At 52.0% G+C, this 18,046-nt stretch overlaps 2 protein-coding genes across 2 annotated transcripts; one reads left to right on the top strand and one right to left on the bottom strand.

Annotated features, from left to right (window-relative positions):
• The first annotated feature begins 374 nt into the window (after window positions 1-374).
• On the top strand, window positions 375-4,039 carry LOC138816139 (dual oxidase maturation factor 2-like). The gene is made up of 6 exons (XM_070005679.1): window positions 375-526; window positions 1,590-1,647; window positions 2,667-2,801; window positions 3,098-3,311; window positions 3,403-3,617; window positions 3,849-4,039. The coding sequence occupies exons 1-6, from the start codon at window positions 380-382 to the stop codon at window positions 4,016-4,018; spliced, it is 939 nt and encodes a 312-aa protein (XP_069861780.1). The 5' UTR covers window positions 375-379; the 3' UTR covers window positions 4,019-4,039.
• A 1,596-nt stretch (window positions 4,040-5,635) lies between these two features.
• LOC138816140 (dual oxidase maturation factor 1-like) lies at window positions 5,636-17,030 on the bottom strand. Its single transcript, XM_070005681.1, has 8 exons — window positions 16,972-17,030; window positions 16,193-16,310; window positions 9,843-10,005; window positions 9,293-9,350; window positions 8,251-8,385; window positions 7,893-8,106; window positions 7,422-7,639; window positions 5,636-6,510 (listed from the first exon to the last, which is right to left on the bottom strand). Exons 3-8 carry the CDS (start codon window positions 9,987-9,989, stop codon window positions 6,257-6,259), a joined length of 1,026 nt encoding a protein of 341 aa, XP_069861782.1. The 5' UTR covers window positions 9,990-10,005; window positions 16,193-16,310; window positions 16,972-17,030; the 3' UTR covers window positions 5,636-6,256.
• Between the last annotated feature and the right edge of the window lie 1,016 nt (window positions 17,031-18,046).

The raw sequence follows: 18,046 nt of genomic DNA on the forward strand, positions 1-18,046 counted from the left end.
GCGCCGCCGGTGTCCACTTGGACTGTGCAGCGGGTGTGAATGTCTGCACCGCGGGGCTCTCCGGCCTGCGCGGTGGGCGGGGCTCCCGTCCTATTTGCATACCCGCCCTTCATTTGCATAGCGCCTGTCCCGGGCTCAGACCCCGTATAAAGACAAAAAACAGGTGCGGGTCTCCCCCGGGGACTTCCAACCAGAGCGCAGCCTGGAGAACTAACCCCTGAGCGCTGGGAGGGTTTTTGGGGTGGGGTGGGGGACCTCTCTCTGCGCTCAGACTGAGCTCGCTCACACTTGATTGGCTTTTGTCCCCACACTCCAGCGCGCTCTGGGGGGCGCAGAGCTCTCCCCCCGCCCCAGCCCACCCCGCACCCCTGCTTGCAGGATGACCCTGTGGAACGGTGTGTTGCCTTTTTACCCTCAGCCCCGGCATGCTGCTGGCTTCAGCGTCCAACTGCTCATAGTCATTCTGGTATTCCTGGCCTTGGCTGCCAGCTTCCTGCTCATTTTGCCTGGGATCCGTGGTCACTCGGTAAGAGGGGTGTTAAAAGCTGGGGGGAAGGTGGGGGTGTTTGGGTGGGTGGGGGCCGGAGAGGGGGGGAAATCTTAGGGAGTCCTGCCTAAAACCCAGGATAACCAAGACCATTGCAAGGATCTCCAGAAATATTAAACATAGGGTCAGGAGAAACGAATTCAGAAATCTAATTGGATCAAGAACAACTCCCCTCCCCCCACCCTTTTTCTTAAACCAAGAGCAGGGGGAGTTCCTGATCCAAGGTCTCCTGGAAAGGAACCCCAGCTGTGGCAGAGAGTGGGCACCCAGTCTAATAACCAGCTCCATGATCTCCCTCTACTGCGATCAAACTATCCTGTCCTCCAGGTGACGGCTTTCCTGCCAGGACAGACCCCAGCAGCTGAGACTGATATGTTCTCCTTTGGTCTTGGCCCAAAGGAGGGGTTTGGCTGTGCATGGGTGTCCTATTCTTAGGGACTAAGAGGATCCCACACAGGATTTTTAAGTTGTAGCAGACTACAGTCATTGCCTTAGACTTTCCCTTCTTCCAGAACCTAGATTGTGCTTTTGCTTTTTTTTCTTTTCTTTCTTTTTTTTCTTCCAAATACGAGACCACCCTCAATCTTAGTGGCTGTCAATCTTTTTATTTTAATTGCCAGGGAACCATTGTACTTAGTAATACCTACATTTCCACCTCGTTTATTTGGCTACCAAGACTGGGGCCTCCCTCTTTTTTTGGGGGGGGTGATCCTTGCTTTCTTTCCTAATACTTCTGAACTCACTGAGCCTCACCAAGCAGTGGCTGGGGAGAAGTGAATTGGGGGCCAGGTGCCAGATAGCTGGGGGTGTAAAAGTGCCCAGAGAGTACTAGGCAGGGTGGATCTGGAAATTGGACACCAGGTAAGGGGGGAGCATATGACCAAACAACAACAACAATAACAAAAGCACCTTCAAAATGTCAGTGGTCCTGGAAAAGCACATGTTGACATCAGCGGTAAAAGGTCGGGAGTGTGACTGAGATTGAAGTGGCAGGGAGTGGAGGGAGAGGCCTTGGAGGCTGACTTGAGTGTCTGTTCTGCAGCGCTGGTTCTGGTTGGTGAGAGTTCTTCTCAGCCTGTTCATAGGTGCAGAAATTGTGGGTGAGTATGTGATTCAGACCGTGGGGAGGGGGAAAAGGGTGAGGAATGGGGTGGGAAGAGGGTACCTGGGGAAATGGGATCTGCTTCCTCTTCCCACTTCCTACACTTTTCTTTATCCACTCTTGAATATTGGTTTTTTTAAACAACAACAACAACAACAACATATTTTGGTCTTTTTTTGGGGGGGGTCTGGTTGTAGGGCCTGAACTCTGGTCCTGGGCGCTGTCCCTTAGCTCTTCATTTCAAGGCTAGTGCTCTACCACTTGAGCCACAGCATCACTTCTGACTTTTTTTTTTCTTTTTGCTTATGTGGTGCTGAGGAATCGAACCCAGGGCCTCATGCATGCAAGGCAAGCACTCTACCACCACTGAGCCACCTTCCCAGCCCAATATTTTTGGTCTTGTATTTTGTTTGGTTTTGGAAGCACCGGGATTTGAACTTAAGGTTGTGCTTGCTAAGCAGTGGTCCGCCACAGAAGCATGCCCCTCCAGCGCCCTCCCCCTCTTTTTTTTGGCACCAGTTATTTTTGACCTAAGGTCTTGCTTCTTGCCTGAACCACGATCCATCTATTTTAGGCTCTCTGTACTAGCTAGGATGGCAGTTGTAGGTTGCCACCCCCAAGAGTCTTTTGGTTGCAATGGGCTTTTCTGAACAGCTGGCCTCCAGCTGTTCTCATTCTCCTAAGCAGTGGCTAGGATTGCCAGTGTGTGAGGCAGGAACACCTGGCTTGTGTTAGTTTGTTTCTTTGAGACCTGGACTCACTGTCGCCCCTGGTCTGTCTGTCCTGCCTCAGTGACTGGAAAGCTGCGATGGCAAGTGTGTGACACACGCCCCCTCTACAGTACTTACCCTTCTGCTCTTCTCTGTGCTAGGCCCCCTAGACCCCCCCCCCAAGCTCTTTGGACCTCCTAGACCCCCCCCCCCAGTTCTCTGGACCCCCTAGACCCAGCTCTCTTCTGTTTCATTACTCTCTTAAATTCCATTCCCCACCACCACCACCATATGCATTTCCCCACAGCTGTGCACTTCAGTGGAGACTGGTTCGTGGGCAGCGTGTGGACCAACACATCGTACAAGGCGTTCAGTGTGGAGCGTGTGCAAGCCCATGTCGGTCTGCACGTGGGACTGGTGGGCATTAACATCACCCTCAGAGGTGAGGCCATGGTTGAGGGAGGGAAGGTGGGAGGGAGGGGTAGCTGCCCTCTTCCCAGCCCTCAGATTGGGGAGAAACACACACACACAGACACACACAGACACACAGACACACACACCTCAGCACCACCAAACCTTTGGTGCATCCCCCCCCTCCCCACCCCACCCCCGGGGGCACCCCACCCAATGGAAATCAGTTTGGTTTCCGGGTCCATGACCTTGTACAGGGTGTGTGTGTGGGGAGGGGGGGTCCCCCTCGTTTGACCCCGCCCCTCCCTCCCCTCCCGGCCCTTGCAGGAACCCCAGTGCAGCAGCTGAACGAGACCATCGACTACAACGAGAGGTTCACCTGGCGTCTGGACGAAGACTACACCAAGGAGTACGTGAATGCCCTGAAAAAGGGGCTGCCGGACCCCGTGCTCTACCTGGCAGAGAAATTCACCCCGACCAGCCCCTGCGGGCTGTACCCCCAATACCACCTGGCGGGGCACTACGCGGCGGCCACGCTGTGGTGAGCGCGGGGCGGTGTGCGGGGCGGCGGGGCCGGGTGTGATCACCGACCGATCACCGATCGCGGGACTCGGTCCCCCCCCCCCCCCCAGGGTGGCCTTCTGCTTCTGGATCGTCGCCAACGCGCTGCTGTCCACGCCCGCCGCGCTGTACGGCGGCCTGGCGCTGCTGGCCACCGGCGCCTTCGCGCTCTTCGCCGTCTTCGCCTTCGCCTCGGTGTCCTCCGTGCCGCTCTGCACCTTCCGCCCGGGCTCCGCGGCGCTCACGCCCCGCTACGGCGCCTCCTTCTGGGTCACGCTGGCCACGGGTGAGAACCCAAGAGCTGGGGAGGTGGGGGGGAGGAAGGAGCGAGCGCGCATGCGCATTTGGAGAGGGAACTCCCAGGGATAGCCCTCCCCACCCCACCCCCACCACCAAAGGGGAGGGAGTGGGGGACAGGGCCCCCGGTTTCCAGCCTGGAGTCTTCCCTGCTGTGTCCGCTTCACGCCTGTGTCCCCCCTCCCCTTCCTGTCCCCCTCCCTCTCTCCCCCCCATACAGGCCTCCTGAGCCTCCTCCTGGGAGGGGCGGTGGTGCTGCTGCACTACACCCGGCCCCGTGTTCTTCGCATCCTTCTGGATCAAAGTGTCCAGGGCTACAGTAACTCGCCTTTCACCCTCAGCACCCCGCGATTGGGGACCCCACACTTAAAGATCACCACTGCCTTGTAAAGGAAATACAGTGCTGGACAGCTACTCAGTGCCTGGCCAGGTCTCTGGGGCAGTCAGTGGGGGGGGGGGGGAGGGGGGAGGAGGAGGGATGGGGGAGGAGAGCACTATGCTGTTTGTTCCCCACCCCCCCTCCTTGCCAGTGGACATGCTGCCCACTTGCAGCAGGATGGGTTGTAAATAAACTTTATGATTATTTTATTTAAAAGCTTTTGTGTGTGTGTGTGTGTGTGCGTGCGTGCGTGCGTGTGTGTGTGTGTGTGTGTGTGTGTGTGTATACTGAGGCTTGAACTCAAGCCCCTAGCCTTTTTTTTCTGCTCTAGGTTGGCACTCTACCACTTGAGCCATAACTCCGTGGGGGGGGGGGGAGTTGCTGGTTAATTGGAGATAAAAGTCACACACACCTGGTGACACACACCTGTAATCCTAACTACTCAGGAGGCTGAGATCTGAGGATCGAGGTTCAAAGCCAGCCCCAGGGCAGGAAAGTCCATGAGACTTTTTTTTTTTTTTTTCCCGGTCATGGGGCCTGAACTCTGGGCCTGGGCGCTGTCCCTCAGCTCTTCAGCTCAAGGCTAGCGCTCTACCACTTGAGCCACAGCGCCACTTCCGGCTTTTTTCTTTTTGCTTATGTGGTGCTGAGGAATCGAACCCAGGGCTTTGAGCATGCAAGGCGAGCGCTCTACCACTGAGCCACCTTCCCAGCCCCATAGAGACTTTTTTTTTTTTTTTGGTCGGTTGTGGGGCTGAACTCTGAGCCTGGGCGCTGTCCCTCAGCTCTTTAGCTCAAGAGCCAGCGCTCTACCACTTGAATCACAGTGCCACTTCTGTGATGCTGAGAATTCAAACCCAGGGCCTCATGCATGTGAAGCAAGCACTCTATCACTGAGCCAACTTCCCAGTCCCTCCATGAGACTCTTATCTCCAATAAACCACCAAAAAACAGAAAGTGGAGCTGTGACTCAAGTGGCAGAGCAGTTTCCTTAAGCTGAAGAGCTGAGGGACAGCATCCAGACCCAGAGTTCAAACCCCACAACCAAAAAAAAAAGTCTCACACAGACTTTCCTGCCCAGGCTGGCTTCAAACCACAATCCTCAGATCTCAGCTTCCTGAGTAGCTGGAGTTACAGGCATGAGTACTAGCACCCAGCCTTTAATTTTTTTTTTTTTCCTGTCAATTTCCATGGCTTCTTTGGGTTCTTGGAATCCATGTGCCTCAAGAGGTTTAGCTGGGCTGTAAACAACTTTTACTTTGCAGTCTCTAATTCTGCGAATCTCATTCTCTTTGGAGAAACCGAAAAGCAAAAATGAAACAAAACAAACCAGAACAAAACAAAACAAAACAAAAAAAAAAAAAAACGAAACAGAAAGGCTCTGGGAGGAGCGCCCTCTAGTGGGGCCAGATAGGAATCAACCGGCGCCAGCTTCCTGAGCTGCCCTGGCAGGATTGGGTAGGGTTTAGTGACCAGGCAGTGACTTTCCTATTCTTTCTCTTGGCCAAGCTGAATGGACTGGGAAAGGAATAGGGTTTGGAACTGATTACTAATACTTCCCAGTTTTGTTTTTTGTGAGGGGGAAGACTGTCTTAGTGCCAAGGTAAATGCCAGTCAGGTATAAAAATATACATCTTAGGATTTATTTATTTTTCTTAAAAAAAAAATCCTTGGCAAATCTTACAATCTCATTTGATATATCTGGGAACTGAACTGAGGCACAAAGTGAATGTGGAACAGCTGGTTAATGTTAGACCCGGCCTGAGATGTGTGGTCTCCTCGTTCCAGTGCAGACCAAGAGGTCACTTAGAAGAAAAGGTGATCCAGAAAAAAAAAGACAGAAAGAAAACAAGAGTAGCTGAGGGCCAAGAAGGACCAAAAGAAGATCACATCGGATCCTCTCTGCCTCCCCACACATTCCTTATTGGGAGAAAGCTGGGTTTCACTGAATGACACCTTGAAGACAGAGAGGAAGCATCCAGGAAAAGTGCATTGCTGTGCAAAAATAAGAGCCACTCTCGCTTGGGTTGATCATAGCAACAGGGCTTCTGGGTAGGAGCCACATCTCCTCAGTACCTTAGGGCTTTTGTTTTGTAGAGCCTCCTTTTTTCTTTCCTTCACCTGTAGGTTGGAGCTGTGCGTCTAATACAACCCTCAACACCTTCCCTCCCCCCTCGCCCCCCATTGATTGTTCTGGTGAATCCTGAGGGCTCTGTGATTCGGAGAGGAATTCCTCTCCATGTCTGGAGTTACAGGGCACAATCGGAATCTTTGGGGTGTTCCTCCTTACAGCATGCCTCAGAGGGAGTCTCTGACAGGGGAATGTCCTGGGGTTCAGGACTGTCAGTCACCGCCCTGTAGCGGGGAGTCAGGAGTTCTCCTTCCTCGGGACTCCACTCCAGCACAGGGTCCTCCGCACTCTGGTTGAAGAAAGCCTTCAGCCTCTGGGGCTGCATCTTATGGGCCACCGCCAGGATCAGGCCCAGCAGCATACACAGCAGTCCTGAGGATGAGGGCCACAGGTGTTTAGCTCTAGGAATACCTTCCCAAGGAGATCTCATAGGAACATCAACTTTAAGAGAGACCTGGGCCCACTCTCAGGGTAATGAGGGCTCAGAGAAGGGACTGGCTGGCTTCCAGTCATATGACTGAGGAGGGTCTAGTGTTCTGCATTTCCAGATTCTCAGCCCATTCGTCTTTTAGTTGTATCCCAGTTGCAGAGGGAGAGACAGCAGTGGAGTAAAGAAGAGGGAGAAGGATGAAGAGGAAGAAGGAGAGAAGAAGGAAAGGGAGGAGGAGGAGAGAGAGTTTGCCTCTAAAAACAGGAAGAAGAGGAGAAAAGAGGTAAATAGGGGCACAAAGGGTTAGACGGGGGCGGGGGGGGATAGGAGGTGAATAAAACTGTAGGACAAACTGATTTAGGGCTACGTGAGAGGAGACATGGAGCTGGAATTCTTTTGTTTGTTTTTTGTCGGTCATGGGGTTTGAACTCTGGGCCTGGGCACTGTCCCTCAGCTCTTCAGCTCAAGGCGAGCACTCTACCACTTGAGCCACAGCGCCACTTCCGGTTTCCTGGTGGTTCACTGGAGATCAGAGTCTCATGGACTTTCTTGCCCGGGCTGGCTTTGAACCTATGATCCTCAGATCTCAGCCTCCTGAGTAGCTAGGATGACAGGCGTGAGTGTCCAGGGAGGATCTAGGTAAAAAGGGACAGAGCGAGAAGATACAGGGAAGCAAGCATATAAGGAAGAAGAAGAAATGGCATCAGGAGGAGAAATCCAGGAGTTGAGGGCTCTGGCTTTGAAGAGGGCAGAAGTTATCTCAGCCTCTAGAAGCAGATCCTCAACCTCCCAACCTAACGGTGCCTTCTCAGCCCTGAGTCCCACAGTGCCTGTTGTTAGGAGTGGGTCTCACCTGTGGCCAAGGTGGTCCAGAAGGCAGGACCGTGGTGAACTCGCAGCACAGCGGTGCCCAGGCGGAGGGGGCAGGGTGGGGTGAGTGACGTGGTGGTGGAGAAGAAGAGCAAGGCCAATAGCTGGAAGATGCCAGTAGCCAGCAGCATGTGGCCACCATAGACCAGCACAGGCATGGACAACATCACATTGGTCAGCAGCCAGCAGAGGAATGATACCCTGAAGAGCCAGGACTCAGTGAGAACAGGCCTGGACACCTGTATCTGCTGGTAAGACTAAAGGGACCCATGTGGAGACTCAGGGACTTAAGGAGGAGGAGATTCCTGCCTGTGGGCTTCCCAACCAGCCACGCTTGGCGACCCATAGACCAGCCCATCCCATTCAGAATGCTCACACACACAAGGAGAGATGGAAGAAATGGGCTTCCTGCGTCTAGTCTGGGAGGACTTATCCCTCTCCTTCCATGGCTCACCACAGCATGACTGAGGCATAGTGTCCAGCCAGGCGGTACTGGTTGTGCAGGCCACATGGGCTTCGAGGGGTGAACTTCTCGGCCAGGTAGAGCACAGGATCTGGTAGGCCTTTCTCCAGTGCCTTGGCATAGGCCTCGGTGTAGGCGCCCCCTAGAGGCCAGTTGAATTCCTCGTTGTAATCGATGGTCTCATTGAGCTGCTGCACCGGAGTTCCTGGGGAATATAACAGTTCATCTCCACTGGGCAGAAATCCAGGGGTTCATCTCTCAACAGAGAGATGACAGCTTTGGTTCTACCCTTCCCACCATCCCTCCAACACACACACACACACACACACACGTAAGTACCCTCCCTTACCTGTAAGTGTAATGTTGACTCCTCTGAGCCCGACCTGCAGCCCCACGCGAGCGCTGATCCTCTCCGGACTGAAGGCTTTGTATGTTGTGTTGGCGCTTACCTGGCCCACAGACCACTCAGAGCTGAAATTCACAGCTGGGGAAGGTGGGGGGGGCGGGGCGTGGAGGAGTTGGGTATTTGGGAACTCATGGAGGTGGAGGTTAGCCAATAAGGAGAGAGCTACAAGGGCTTCGTGTCTGTATGGGCCATCATCATTGCAGACCCATAAACTAGCCCAGGGTTTGGCGCCTAGGAAGTCAAACCACCATTGTTGGGAAAGAATACTTGAGTTAGAAAATCCAAGATCTAAGCCAAGTACCAGTGGCTCCTGCGTCTCCCTAGCTACTCAGGAGGCTATGATCTGAGGATCAAGGTTCAAAGCCAGCCTGGGCAGGAAGTCGGTGAGACTCTTATCTCCAATAAATCACTCAGAAAACCAGAAGTGGTGCTGTGGCTCAAGTGGTAGAGTGCTCGCCTTGAGCTGAAGAGCTGAGGAACAGCGCCCAGGCCCAGAGTTCAAGCCCCACGACCACCACCACCAAAATCGAAGATCTACAACTCTGTATACATTGCCCCAACTCAGGAACATTCACTGAGGTGCAGGGGAACAGGGGGCGGGGCTAGAAGAGTATCCTAGCCTATATCCTAATGGACAAATGCAGATAGTTTCAACATAGACTCTATCTCTTCTTCCTGCCTAATCACCAAAGCCAAGCCAGCCGCCAGCCCTCCCTCATTTTTTCCACTCCTGTCCCCATCCCCGGAAGTCTTCTGGCCACTGTCATTATGATCCAAATATTGAGGAGAGACAACCACAGAAGGGTTCCCTGCCACCTTCTCTGGGCAAGTGAATGAGTGCAGGGACAAGAGGGATGTAGCTGGATCACCAGCAGAAATGGAAAACCCCTTCTGGAAAAACCAAGAGAGGCAAGCAGGCTGCCGAGCGAGCTACAGGAGACAGGGACGCCTGCCCACGTCGTCATCATCCGGGCTTGGCACTCACCCAGGATCACAGCACCGACGAATAAGCTGGTCACCACCCGGAACAGCCAGAACAGCCTCTGAGTCACAGGGAAGGCAGGCTCAGGAAGCGGAGCCTTCTTCCCTTCCCCACCCTGCCTCTGCCCACATTTGGGGAGAGGTAGGGATTCCATTGAGATCAGACCACACCAGCGTGGACAAGAATTCTCTACAGGGGGTCTGGGAAGGTGGCTCAGCAGTAGAGTTCTGGCTTCGCATGCATGAGGCCACCACATAAGCAGGAAAAACCAGAAGTGGCACTGTGGCTCAAGTGGCTGAGTGCAAGAGCCAGGGACAACGCCCAGGCCTAGAGTTCAAGCCCCACGACTGACCAAAAAAAGAATTCGCTATTGGATTTCTGAATGGGGGTGGAGGGAAGGGGAGACACAACTCCCTGCTAAGGGTGGTGGTGATGTTTTTCTCAGCACTGGAGTCTTTTCCTTGAATCTGGTTGTGGACAGAGTCTGTATCTCATATTCTGAGGTTGAGGTGTCTCTGGGTCTTGGGTCTCCAGGGCTGGATTTGTTTCTTACCGTCTTGCCCCGGATGCCAGGCAGGATGATGATAAAGATGACCAAGGCAGTCAGGAAGATGGTGATGATGACAGCCAAGGTGGTGTCCACTGGGAAGATGGGCTTGGGGCCAGCATAGAAAGGGAATGTGTGTCCCAGAGCAGCCATTTTGCTGGAGGTGATTCTGTAACAACAGACATTTATAGAGTGCCTTCTATGGACCAGGCACATTGTGTGTGTGTGTGTGTGTGTGTGTGTGTGTGTGTGTGTGTGTGTGTGTGTGTGTGTGTGTGTGTGTGTGTGTGTGTGTGTGTGTGTGTGTGGTCTACCACTTGAGCCTCAGCTCCACTTCTGGCTTTTTGCTGGTTGATGAGACACCAGTCTCTCAGGTTTGTCTGCCTGGTTGGCTTCAAACCATGATTCTCAGAGATCTCAGCCTATTGAGTAGCTAGAGTTACAGGTGTGAGCACTTGGTCTCTAGACATTATTTTTTTTGGTGGTGGAGCTGCAATGGAGAATAAACTAGACCGGTTCCTCATCTCTGGAGCTCACCTTTTTGGGCCTTACCCTTCAGTCTTCCTAGCTCCATCGTTTTTGCTTTTGTTTTTGCTTTGTTCTGATTAAAGTTTTGGCAGCTCAGCTCTGCTATCCTGTGCTCTCTTCCTAACCCCTAGTTTCCTCAGTCAGTGCCAACATTACCGCTGAAGCTTCTCCTTTCTTCTCAGATTACTTAAGAGATACAATTCTCTAGCACAAGCAGATAGATCACAGAACAAACAAACAAAAAAAGAGCTGTAGTAACTGTTGAGTTAAAGCCTTAGGGTAAAAGAGAGAGCCTATAACAAGATTAGCTTTCTTCCTTTGTTCCCAAAGCAACAGAAGCCAAACAGCTCTGCTAAGTATACAGTCCCACTGCACATTAGAGGACTGACTCCCAGACCTGGCCCCGCCCACAGCAGTCAGACCAAGCTTTCTCAAGCATTCTGACTCCAGTTGTGATGAATTCAGAACAACTGAACTCTAGTTCACCTGAATAAGCTCTGAAGGAGCCCCTGCCCCCCCCCCCCACGATGTAGTGCTGGGCCAGATGTCTTCCTGAGGCTCACATCAGTCACATTGACCCTTCTCTCACACTTGAATTCCAAGCTCATGTTGCAGCTCATTAACTGGTTTTCTCTGCCAGACTACTGAGCTTGGAACTTATTTGTCCCGTTACAGACAGAATACTGGGGAAATGGAACCTGGACACACAAGGCCTACTATTATTTTACATACAAGAAAGAAAGAGAAAGGAAGGAAGGAAGGAAGGAAGGAAGGAAGGAAGGAAGGAAGGGAGGGAGGGAGGGAGGGAGGGAGGGAGGGAGGGAGGGAGGGGAGGAGAGGGGGAGAGGAAAGAGAGGAGGGAAGGAAGGAAGGGAGGGAAGGAGAGAAGGAAGGAAGGAAGGAAGGAAGGAAGGAAGGAAGGAAGGAAGGAAGGAAGGGAGGAAGGGAGGGAGGGAGGGAGGGAGGGAGGGAGGAAAGAAGGGAGGGAGAAAGGAAGGAAGGAAGGGAGGAAGGGAGGGAAGGAGGGAAGGAGGAAGGGAGGGGGAGGAGGAGAGGGGGAGAGGAAAGAGAGGAGGGAAGAAAGGAAGGAAGAGAGGGAAGGAGAGAAGGAAGGAAGGAAGGGAGGAAGAAAGGGAGGGAGGGAAGAAAGAGTGAAAGAGAAAGAGAGACAGAGAGAGAGAATTACTACTTAAACCATGACAGCCATTACTGGCAAGACACACCTAATTTCAGAAATGTTAAAATGTGTGGGGTGCCAGTGGCTCACGCCTGTAATCCTAGCTACTCAGGAGGCTGAGATCTGAGGATCATGGTTCGAAGCCAGCCAGAGAAGGAAAGTCCATGAGACTCTTATCTCCAATAAAACCACCAGAAAACCAAAAGTGGTGCTGGAGCTCATGTGGTAGAGTGCTAGCCTTGAGCTGAAGAACTGAGGGACAGCGCCCAGGCCCAGAGTTCAAGCCCCATGACCGACAAAAAAAGAAATGTTAAAATGTGAGGTTGAGGGTGGGGGGGGGGAGGGGGGAAGGGGGGAGAGGGAGGGGGGAAGGGGGAGTGGGGAGGACTTTAGCACCAATGGTCCAAGCTCTGTTCACTCTGCAGTGTCATCTCAGCAAATCTCTTGCTGGGGTGCCATAATGTAATCATGCAGCTCATTTCTTGGCAATATTTGAATTTGAACTCAGAGCCTTGAGCTTGCTAGGTAAGCACTCTAGCACTTGAGTCATGCACACACAGTTCTAAGTGATATGAAATGTAAGCTGTGGAATCCAGAAGCTCCATAGGGTTTGAATTTCACCTCTGCTTCTCCCAATTTCCGTGACCTCTACAGAGACCTAGCTTTAGTGAGAACTGGGAAAAGTCATGTCTGCTTCATAGGATGAATTGAGTTTGAATATGGAAAATGTGAAGAATATTACAAATAAGCTGTCAGTTGGGAAGAAGAGGCTTTTTAGTTATACCATTTAAAAAAATAAATTTTGGGTCATGGGATTTGAAGTCTGGGCCTGGGCGCTGTTCCTGAGCTCTTCAGATCTACCACTTGACCCACAGCGCCACTTCTGGTTTTCTGGTGGTTAACTGAAGATAAGAGTCTCATGGACTTTCCTGCCTGGGCTGGCTTTGAACCATGATCCTCAGATCTCAGCCTCCTCAGTAGCTAGGATTACAGGCGTGAGCCATCAGTGCCTGCCTACTCCATCTTTATCTCCTCTTCTAGCAGGTCTTGGATAGACTCCTGAGATAGTTCTGGTCTGGGTGCAGTTCTTCCCTCATTAACATGGTAGCACGGGACAGGTAAAGCTCTCCCTCATTTTCAACTAGATATGATCATTTTCAGGTCCTTTTAGTGAGTTTGCTTATTTTTCTGTCAGTTGTGGGGCTTGAACTCAGGGCCTGGGCACTGAAAGTTCTCCAATGAATATCTGGATATCAAACTCAAAGGACTCATTACTTCATGGATGTTTGCCCTTGACTGTTCCTTCAGTGCCTCTGATTTTTCTAAAAGGCAAATAGGACCACTTCACTTCTTTACTTTAGGTAAAACCTAGTCTCACTGTCACACATAGGGCGCTCTGTGATCTGGTATCCTTCCCCATTGGTCCATCTCTACCCTGGGCCTGGTCTAGTCTATAGCAACTCTTCTCTACATGTATCTGACATGTTCCAAGCCTTCCTGCCTTTGTACGCTAGCCTTTTCTTTACCTGAAATCCTCTACCCCTTTTGGCAAATACCTTTTCACTCTTCAAGTCTGAGCTTGCTCCACCTCCTCTCTCAAGTTTCCTCTGAGATGACTGGGCCAGCCCAAATGTTCCCTACTCCCGAACATTCTAATTGCATTTGAGTATATCTCCATGATCACAATTACACAGTCCTCTAATTGTTTTCACATTGTCTCCTTATTAGATTCTAATCTTCTCGCAGGCAAGGACTTAATCTTCCCATCTTTATATTGCCTACTTGTAATGTACATACTAATCAAGTTCCGGATCAAATGACCAAATACAAATGAGCTCTTCCCACGTGTTGCTTCTGATTCCTCACACAAGGGGGAGCTATGCTCCACCACTGGCCATACTACATACAACACAATAATCAAGTGTCCCCGATAGAAGACAAGAAGGGATTTCAAAATATTTTCAGAAAGCCTCTTCCAATATATTGGAGCATCCAAAACTAGCAAAGACCCAAGCATGAATATCTGTGTTTAAGTGAATATGAAACATACATTTCAACCCTAGCTGAGGATGTGTAACTAAGGATTTATTAACTAAATTATTTTGTATAATATGTGATGAGTGACATTTATTTTAGGGCTGAATTTTTTTATTGAATTTATGATGCCTAGATTTAAGCCATTTTTTAAAGTAAAAGGCTGTAGGAGGAAGGGTCATAAAATGTAGAATATCTTGGTTAATAAGCTGGGAAGATAAAGCAAAGTTGTTCATAAGTAGACACATATTATGTGCTAGAATTTCAAAAGCAAATATTTTTTAATACAAGCAAATAACAAATAATGCAATGTATTTTGCTTCAGATCATATAGTAGTACTATTCCTGCATTTTATTTTATTTTATTTTATTGTCAGTCATGGGGCCTGAACTCTGGGCCTGGGCACTGTCCCTCAGCTCTTCAGCTCAAGACTAGTGTTCTACTACTTGAACCACAGTGCCACTTCCAGTTTTCTGATGGCTTATTGGAGATAAGTTTCATGGACTTTCCTGCCCAGGCTGGCTTTGAACTTCAATCCTCAGATCTCAGCCTCCTGAGTAACTAGGATTACAGGCATGAGCCATGGCTCCTGCATTTAGTTTAATGAGAGGTTATAAATTTTTTACAAGAATAGCTCATCTCTATTAACATGCTTCAAAGAAACACTAACAAAAGTCTTTCTGTCTTAAGTGCAGAAGGATAATGTTATTTCCAATTTTCCAAAATATTGCTTTAAAGTGACTAAAGCAAAAGAGGCAGTTGGCAAGCCTACAGTGGTAGTGCATGCCTATAATCCCAGCATTTGAGAGGTTGAGATAGGAGGATTGCAAGGTGGAGAGTGATTTCCAAAACAACAGCACAAAGCGTTTGATGAATAAGATTTGCCTTTCTTAAATCTCTTCTGGGTCAAATTTATAATTTGCTCTTCCTTAATCTACATTTAATCTCATTTAACTTTAACTTTCAGGAGCCTGAGCTCCATTTACTTTTCATTACTAAACTAACATGAAGAAGTAGGACTCGGAAAAAAAGGTCTCCGGAAATCCTGCTGTCTTTTGGGTTAGCCAGGTGTAGTGGCTCAAGCCTGTAGCCCTAGCGAAACTGCAGTCACGGTGCAAGGCCAGGCCTGAACTGAGACACTGTCTTCACCAATGGCAGATGTGGTACCATGCATGTATCTCTTATCCCCAGTGACATGGGAAAGCATAGGTATGAGGATCATAGCCCTCTACCCACGGGGGATAAAGTGAGCCACAGTGTGGAAAAGAACCAATGTCAGAAAAAGAGTCTGGAGGTGTGGCTCAAATGATAGAGCTTCTTATTCAGTCCTCAGTACTATCTTTCTCCCTGTTGACATGTAAAGTCTGACAATGGAGTTGGTTCTAATATGATTCCCCCCCCAAAAAAAAACAACAAAAAACTCATGTCAAGATTAACTTGAGCTGGGCCCCAATGGCTCATTCCTGTAATCCTAGCCACTCAGGAGGCTGAGAAATGAGAATCTCAATTCAAAGCCAACAGGGACAGGAAAGTCCGTGAGACTCTTATCTCCAATTAACCACCAGAAATCTAGAAGTGCACTGTGGCTCAAAGTGCTAGCCTTGAGTAAAAGAGCTCAGGGACAGCACCTCGCCCTACTTGTCCCCTAGCTCGCCACTGTGGCTGGTATACATATACAGTGTATACTGACCTGAATAAGCAGGCAGCAAATACAAAGAAGATGTGGTCTTGGGGAAAATTCAGCCTGGTAAAGTGTCAGTCTTCATCACTCAAATCACATGCCTTTGTGAAGTGCTCTGTACCTTTACTAATCCCCTACAAAGTACCAGAAGGTGACACCCCTAAAACTGTCAAAGGCTCTGACTGGATAATGCATGGCTACTGGAATTTCATGCTTTATTTCTCTGGCTTGGGTAGATGTCAAAATTTATGACTCTGGCTAGCTGTCAGGAACTCCTGTCTTTGTCTTTCCTCTGGAGGAAGTAGAGTGTGTGTGTGTGTGTGTGTTGTTGTTGTTGTTGTTGTTGTTACATTAAAGGAGGTCTTAGGTGGAGAAACAGAACAAGATCTAAAGAGTGAGTTGGGACAGGGCTCCCCAGTGAGGGATGATGCGGTAAGCAGTCAGGGGAGGGGTGATTATGCAAGTGAACCTATCCAGTTAAAAGACAGTAAGGATTCAGTATCTGTTAAGCAAGTGTCTTTTATAGCCTAAGGAACTTTCCCTTGCCTTCATTTCTTATCAAACTTTCTCCAGGGGGAGCCCCTGACTTGATCTTAATTTGGTCCAGCAAAACTCAAGCAACGATACCCCTAAAAATGAACTATGTCCTTTGTGGGCAGGGACAGGAGAGGAAAACTGAGGGAAAGCGAAATAAGGGGTGACATTGTTCAAAACAGGAAATGTTCTCATTGCCTGACTTATGAAGTGCTTAACCCTTCTGTACAGCACCTTAATAATAATAATAATAAAATTGCATTAAAGAAAAATGTGCCCCTAGAGGCCAGTATAAGAGCAGGAACACTTCAAGGCCTCTGAACCCACTCTGCAAAGGGTAACCCCCAGTAGTCACATTTTATCCCACCCCCAACCCCAAAATCCAGACCACTGTTACCTACCTTTTCCTCTTCCGAATCGCTGTGTGGCAGCCGGCGGCTGTGCTGTTCTCTGGCTGTGCAACCTCACAAGCGGGCTTTGAGGCTGGGGGAGTCAGGAAGGGGACCCGGTCCAGATGTCCTGTCAACAAAAAGCACGCACTTTTCTCCCGGTTTTTTGTTTCTTTTGGGGGGGGGTGGAGGCGGGAATGGGACTCCCTTCCAACCTCTACTCCTCTCTTCATTCAGGGCCAGGTTAGGACTGGACAAACCGGGTCTGGGGTGCTCCCCCGCCCTGTCATCCCTAACCTTCTCAGACTGCGCCCGAAGGGAAGGATGGGTGTCCCAGGACAGGTTACCCTGTGTCTGCCCCCTCCCACAGCCACCCCTACCCCTCCCAACCCCCTCCTCCCCCCCATTCCCCATCCACGCGCAAAGCACTCGGGTGTCTCCGATGCAAACCCAGCAATGCAGTTCCTCCCCCGCTCCACCCCCCCACGCCTCGGAGTCCTGTCTGGAGAAAGTTCTCAGGATGCCTAGCTTTGGCATCAGGACTGCTCCGTGGGCAGAGGTCGGATGGTCCCCTTCCGTTTCCGAGACCTGACCAGGATGGAGAGGGTTTGGGGACAGCCTCTCTGCCTTCTCCCCACACCCCACTGCACCCTCTTTTGTCTTTTCTCCCACCCTCTCCTCTACCCCAACCAACTTAATAGAAGCGGGCCAGCCGCGCTCGTGGCCACCCTCGCTGAGCCCCGCAGGGACACCCCGCATCTCAGCCAGGCGAGCCTAACACGCGGTCTCACCTCTGCGTGCGTGCCGGTGGCTTCCGAGCACCTTGGTGGGTCCCGGCGCCAGCGCTCCCGCCTCTACCCGGCCCCGCCCACCCCGCCCCTCGAGCATAGCCCCGCCCCTCGAGCATAGCCCCGCCCCGCCTTGGAGCTGGGCCCTCTCCACCCCCAGCCCTGCCCGCCCCGCCCCTCGGAGCCCCGCCCCCCAGGAGCTCCGCCCAGCCTCGGCGCTGGGCCCTCTTCACCTCCAGCCCTGCCCGCCCCGCCTCCAGAGCCCCGCCCCCTCAGAGCCCCGCCCCGCCCCGTCTCGGCGCTGGGCCCTCTTCACCTCCAGCCCCACCCGCCCCGCCCCTCAGAGCCCCGCCCAGCTTCGCCCCGCCCCGTCTCGGCGCTGGGCCCTCTTCACCCCAAGCCCCACCCCGCCCCGCCCCCTTAGAGCCCCGCCCCGCCCCGCCTCGGCGCTGGGCCCTCTTCACCCCAAGCCCCACCCCGCCCCGCCCCCTTAGAGCCCCGCCCCCTTAGAGCCCCGCCCCGCCCTGCCTCGGCGCTGGGCCCTCTTCACCCCAAGCCCCACCCGCCCCGCCTCCTCAGAACCCCGCCCCTCCGAGCCCCGCTCCTCGCGGAGCCCCGCCCCGCCCCACCTCGGTGCTGGGCCCTCTTTACCCCAAGCCCCACCCGCCCCGGCTCACAGCTCTGGAGGCAGCGGAGCCGCGAGCGAGCGAGCCAGGAGAGTGAGCAAGGAGAGAGCGCGAGCGAGTTGGGGGGCCCCAGTTGAACCCCAGACCAGAGCCCATCGCAGTCCCAGGCTGGGGTGGGGGGGACCACGCTGCCAAGGTCAGATCCTGGGGGGGGCTTTTCCTGGCGGGTGGATGTGGGTGCTTGAGGAGGAACGCGCTCCCGTGGGTTCCGAGGGCCGCGGGGAGCCACCCGCCCCCCCAAAAGCTGTGCCCTTTTTTATTGTTTTGAGGGAAGGGGAATTCTTCCCAGCCACCTCGTCCACACCTGCTACCTTGTCATGAGGCTGAAAGGGGGTCCAGGTTAGAGCCTGGGCTCTTCCTCATCAAAGTTTGGGGAGAGTTGGGGGGTCTTC

This window comes from Dipodomys merriami, unplaced genomic scaffold (genome assembly GCF_024711535.1).
Source record: "Dipodomys merriami isolate MVZ:Mamm:240054 unplaced genomic scaffold, mDipMer1.0.p SCAF_69, whole genome shotgun sequence".
Lineage (NCBI taxonomy): Eukaryota > Metazoa > Chordata > Mammalia > Rodentia > Heteromyidae > Dipodomys > Dipodomys merriami.

What these genes read in the sequence shown, in the direction of transcription:
- LOC138816139 (XM_070005679.1), top strand. Translation starts at nt 380, where the DNA reads ATGACCCTGTGGAACGGTGTGTTGCCTTTTTACCCTCAGCCCCGGCAT. An exon ending in CATAGGTGCAGAAATTGTGG is followed by an intron (nt 1,648 to 2,666) that starts GTGAGTATGTGA and finishes ATTTCCCCACAG; the next exon opens with CTGTGCACTTCAGTGGAGAC. An exon ending in TACGCGGCGGCCACGCTGTG is followed by an intron (nt 3,312 to 3,402) that starts GTGAGCGCGGGG and finishes CCCCCCCCCCAG; the next exon opens with GGTGGCCTTCTGCTTCTGGA.
- LOC138816140 (XM_070005681.1), bottom strand. Translation starts at nt 9,989, where the DNA reads ATGGCTGCTCTGGGACACACATTCCCTTTCTATGCTGGCCCCAAGCCC. An exon ending in CTGGCATCCGGGGCAAGACG is followed by an intron (nt 9,351 to 9,842) that starts GTAAGAAACAAA and finishes CCTGTGACTCAG; the next exon opens with AGGCTGTTCTGGCTGTTCCG. An exon ending in CGTCGGTGCTGTGATCCTGG is followed by an intron (nt 8,386 to 9,292) that starts GTGAGTGCCAAG and finishes CACCTTCCCCAG; the next exon opens with CTGTGAATTTCAGCTCTGAG.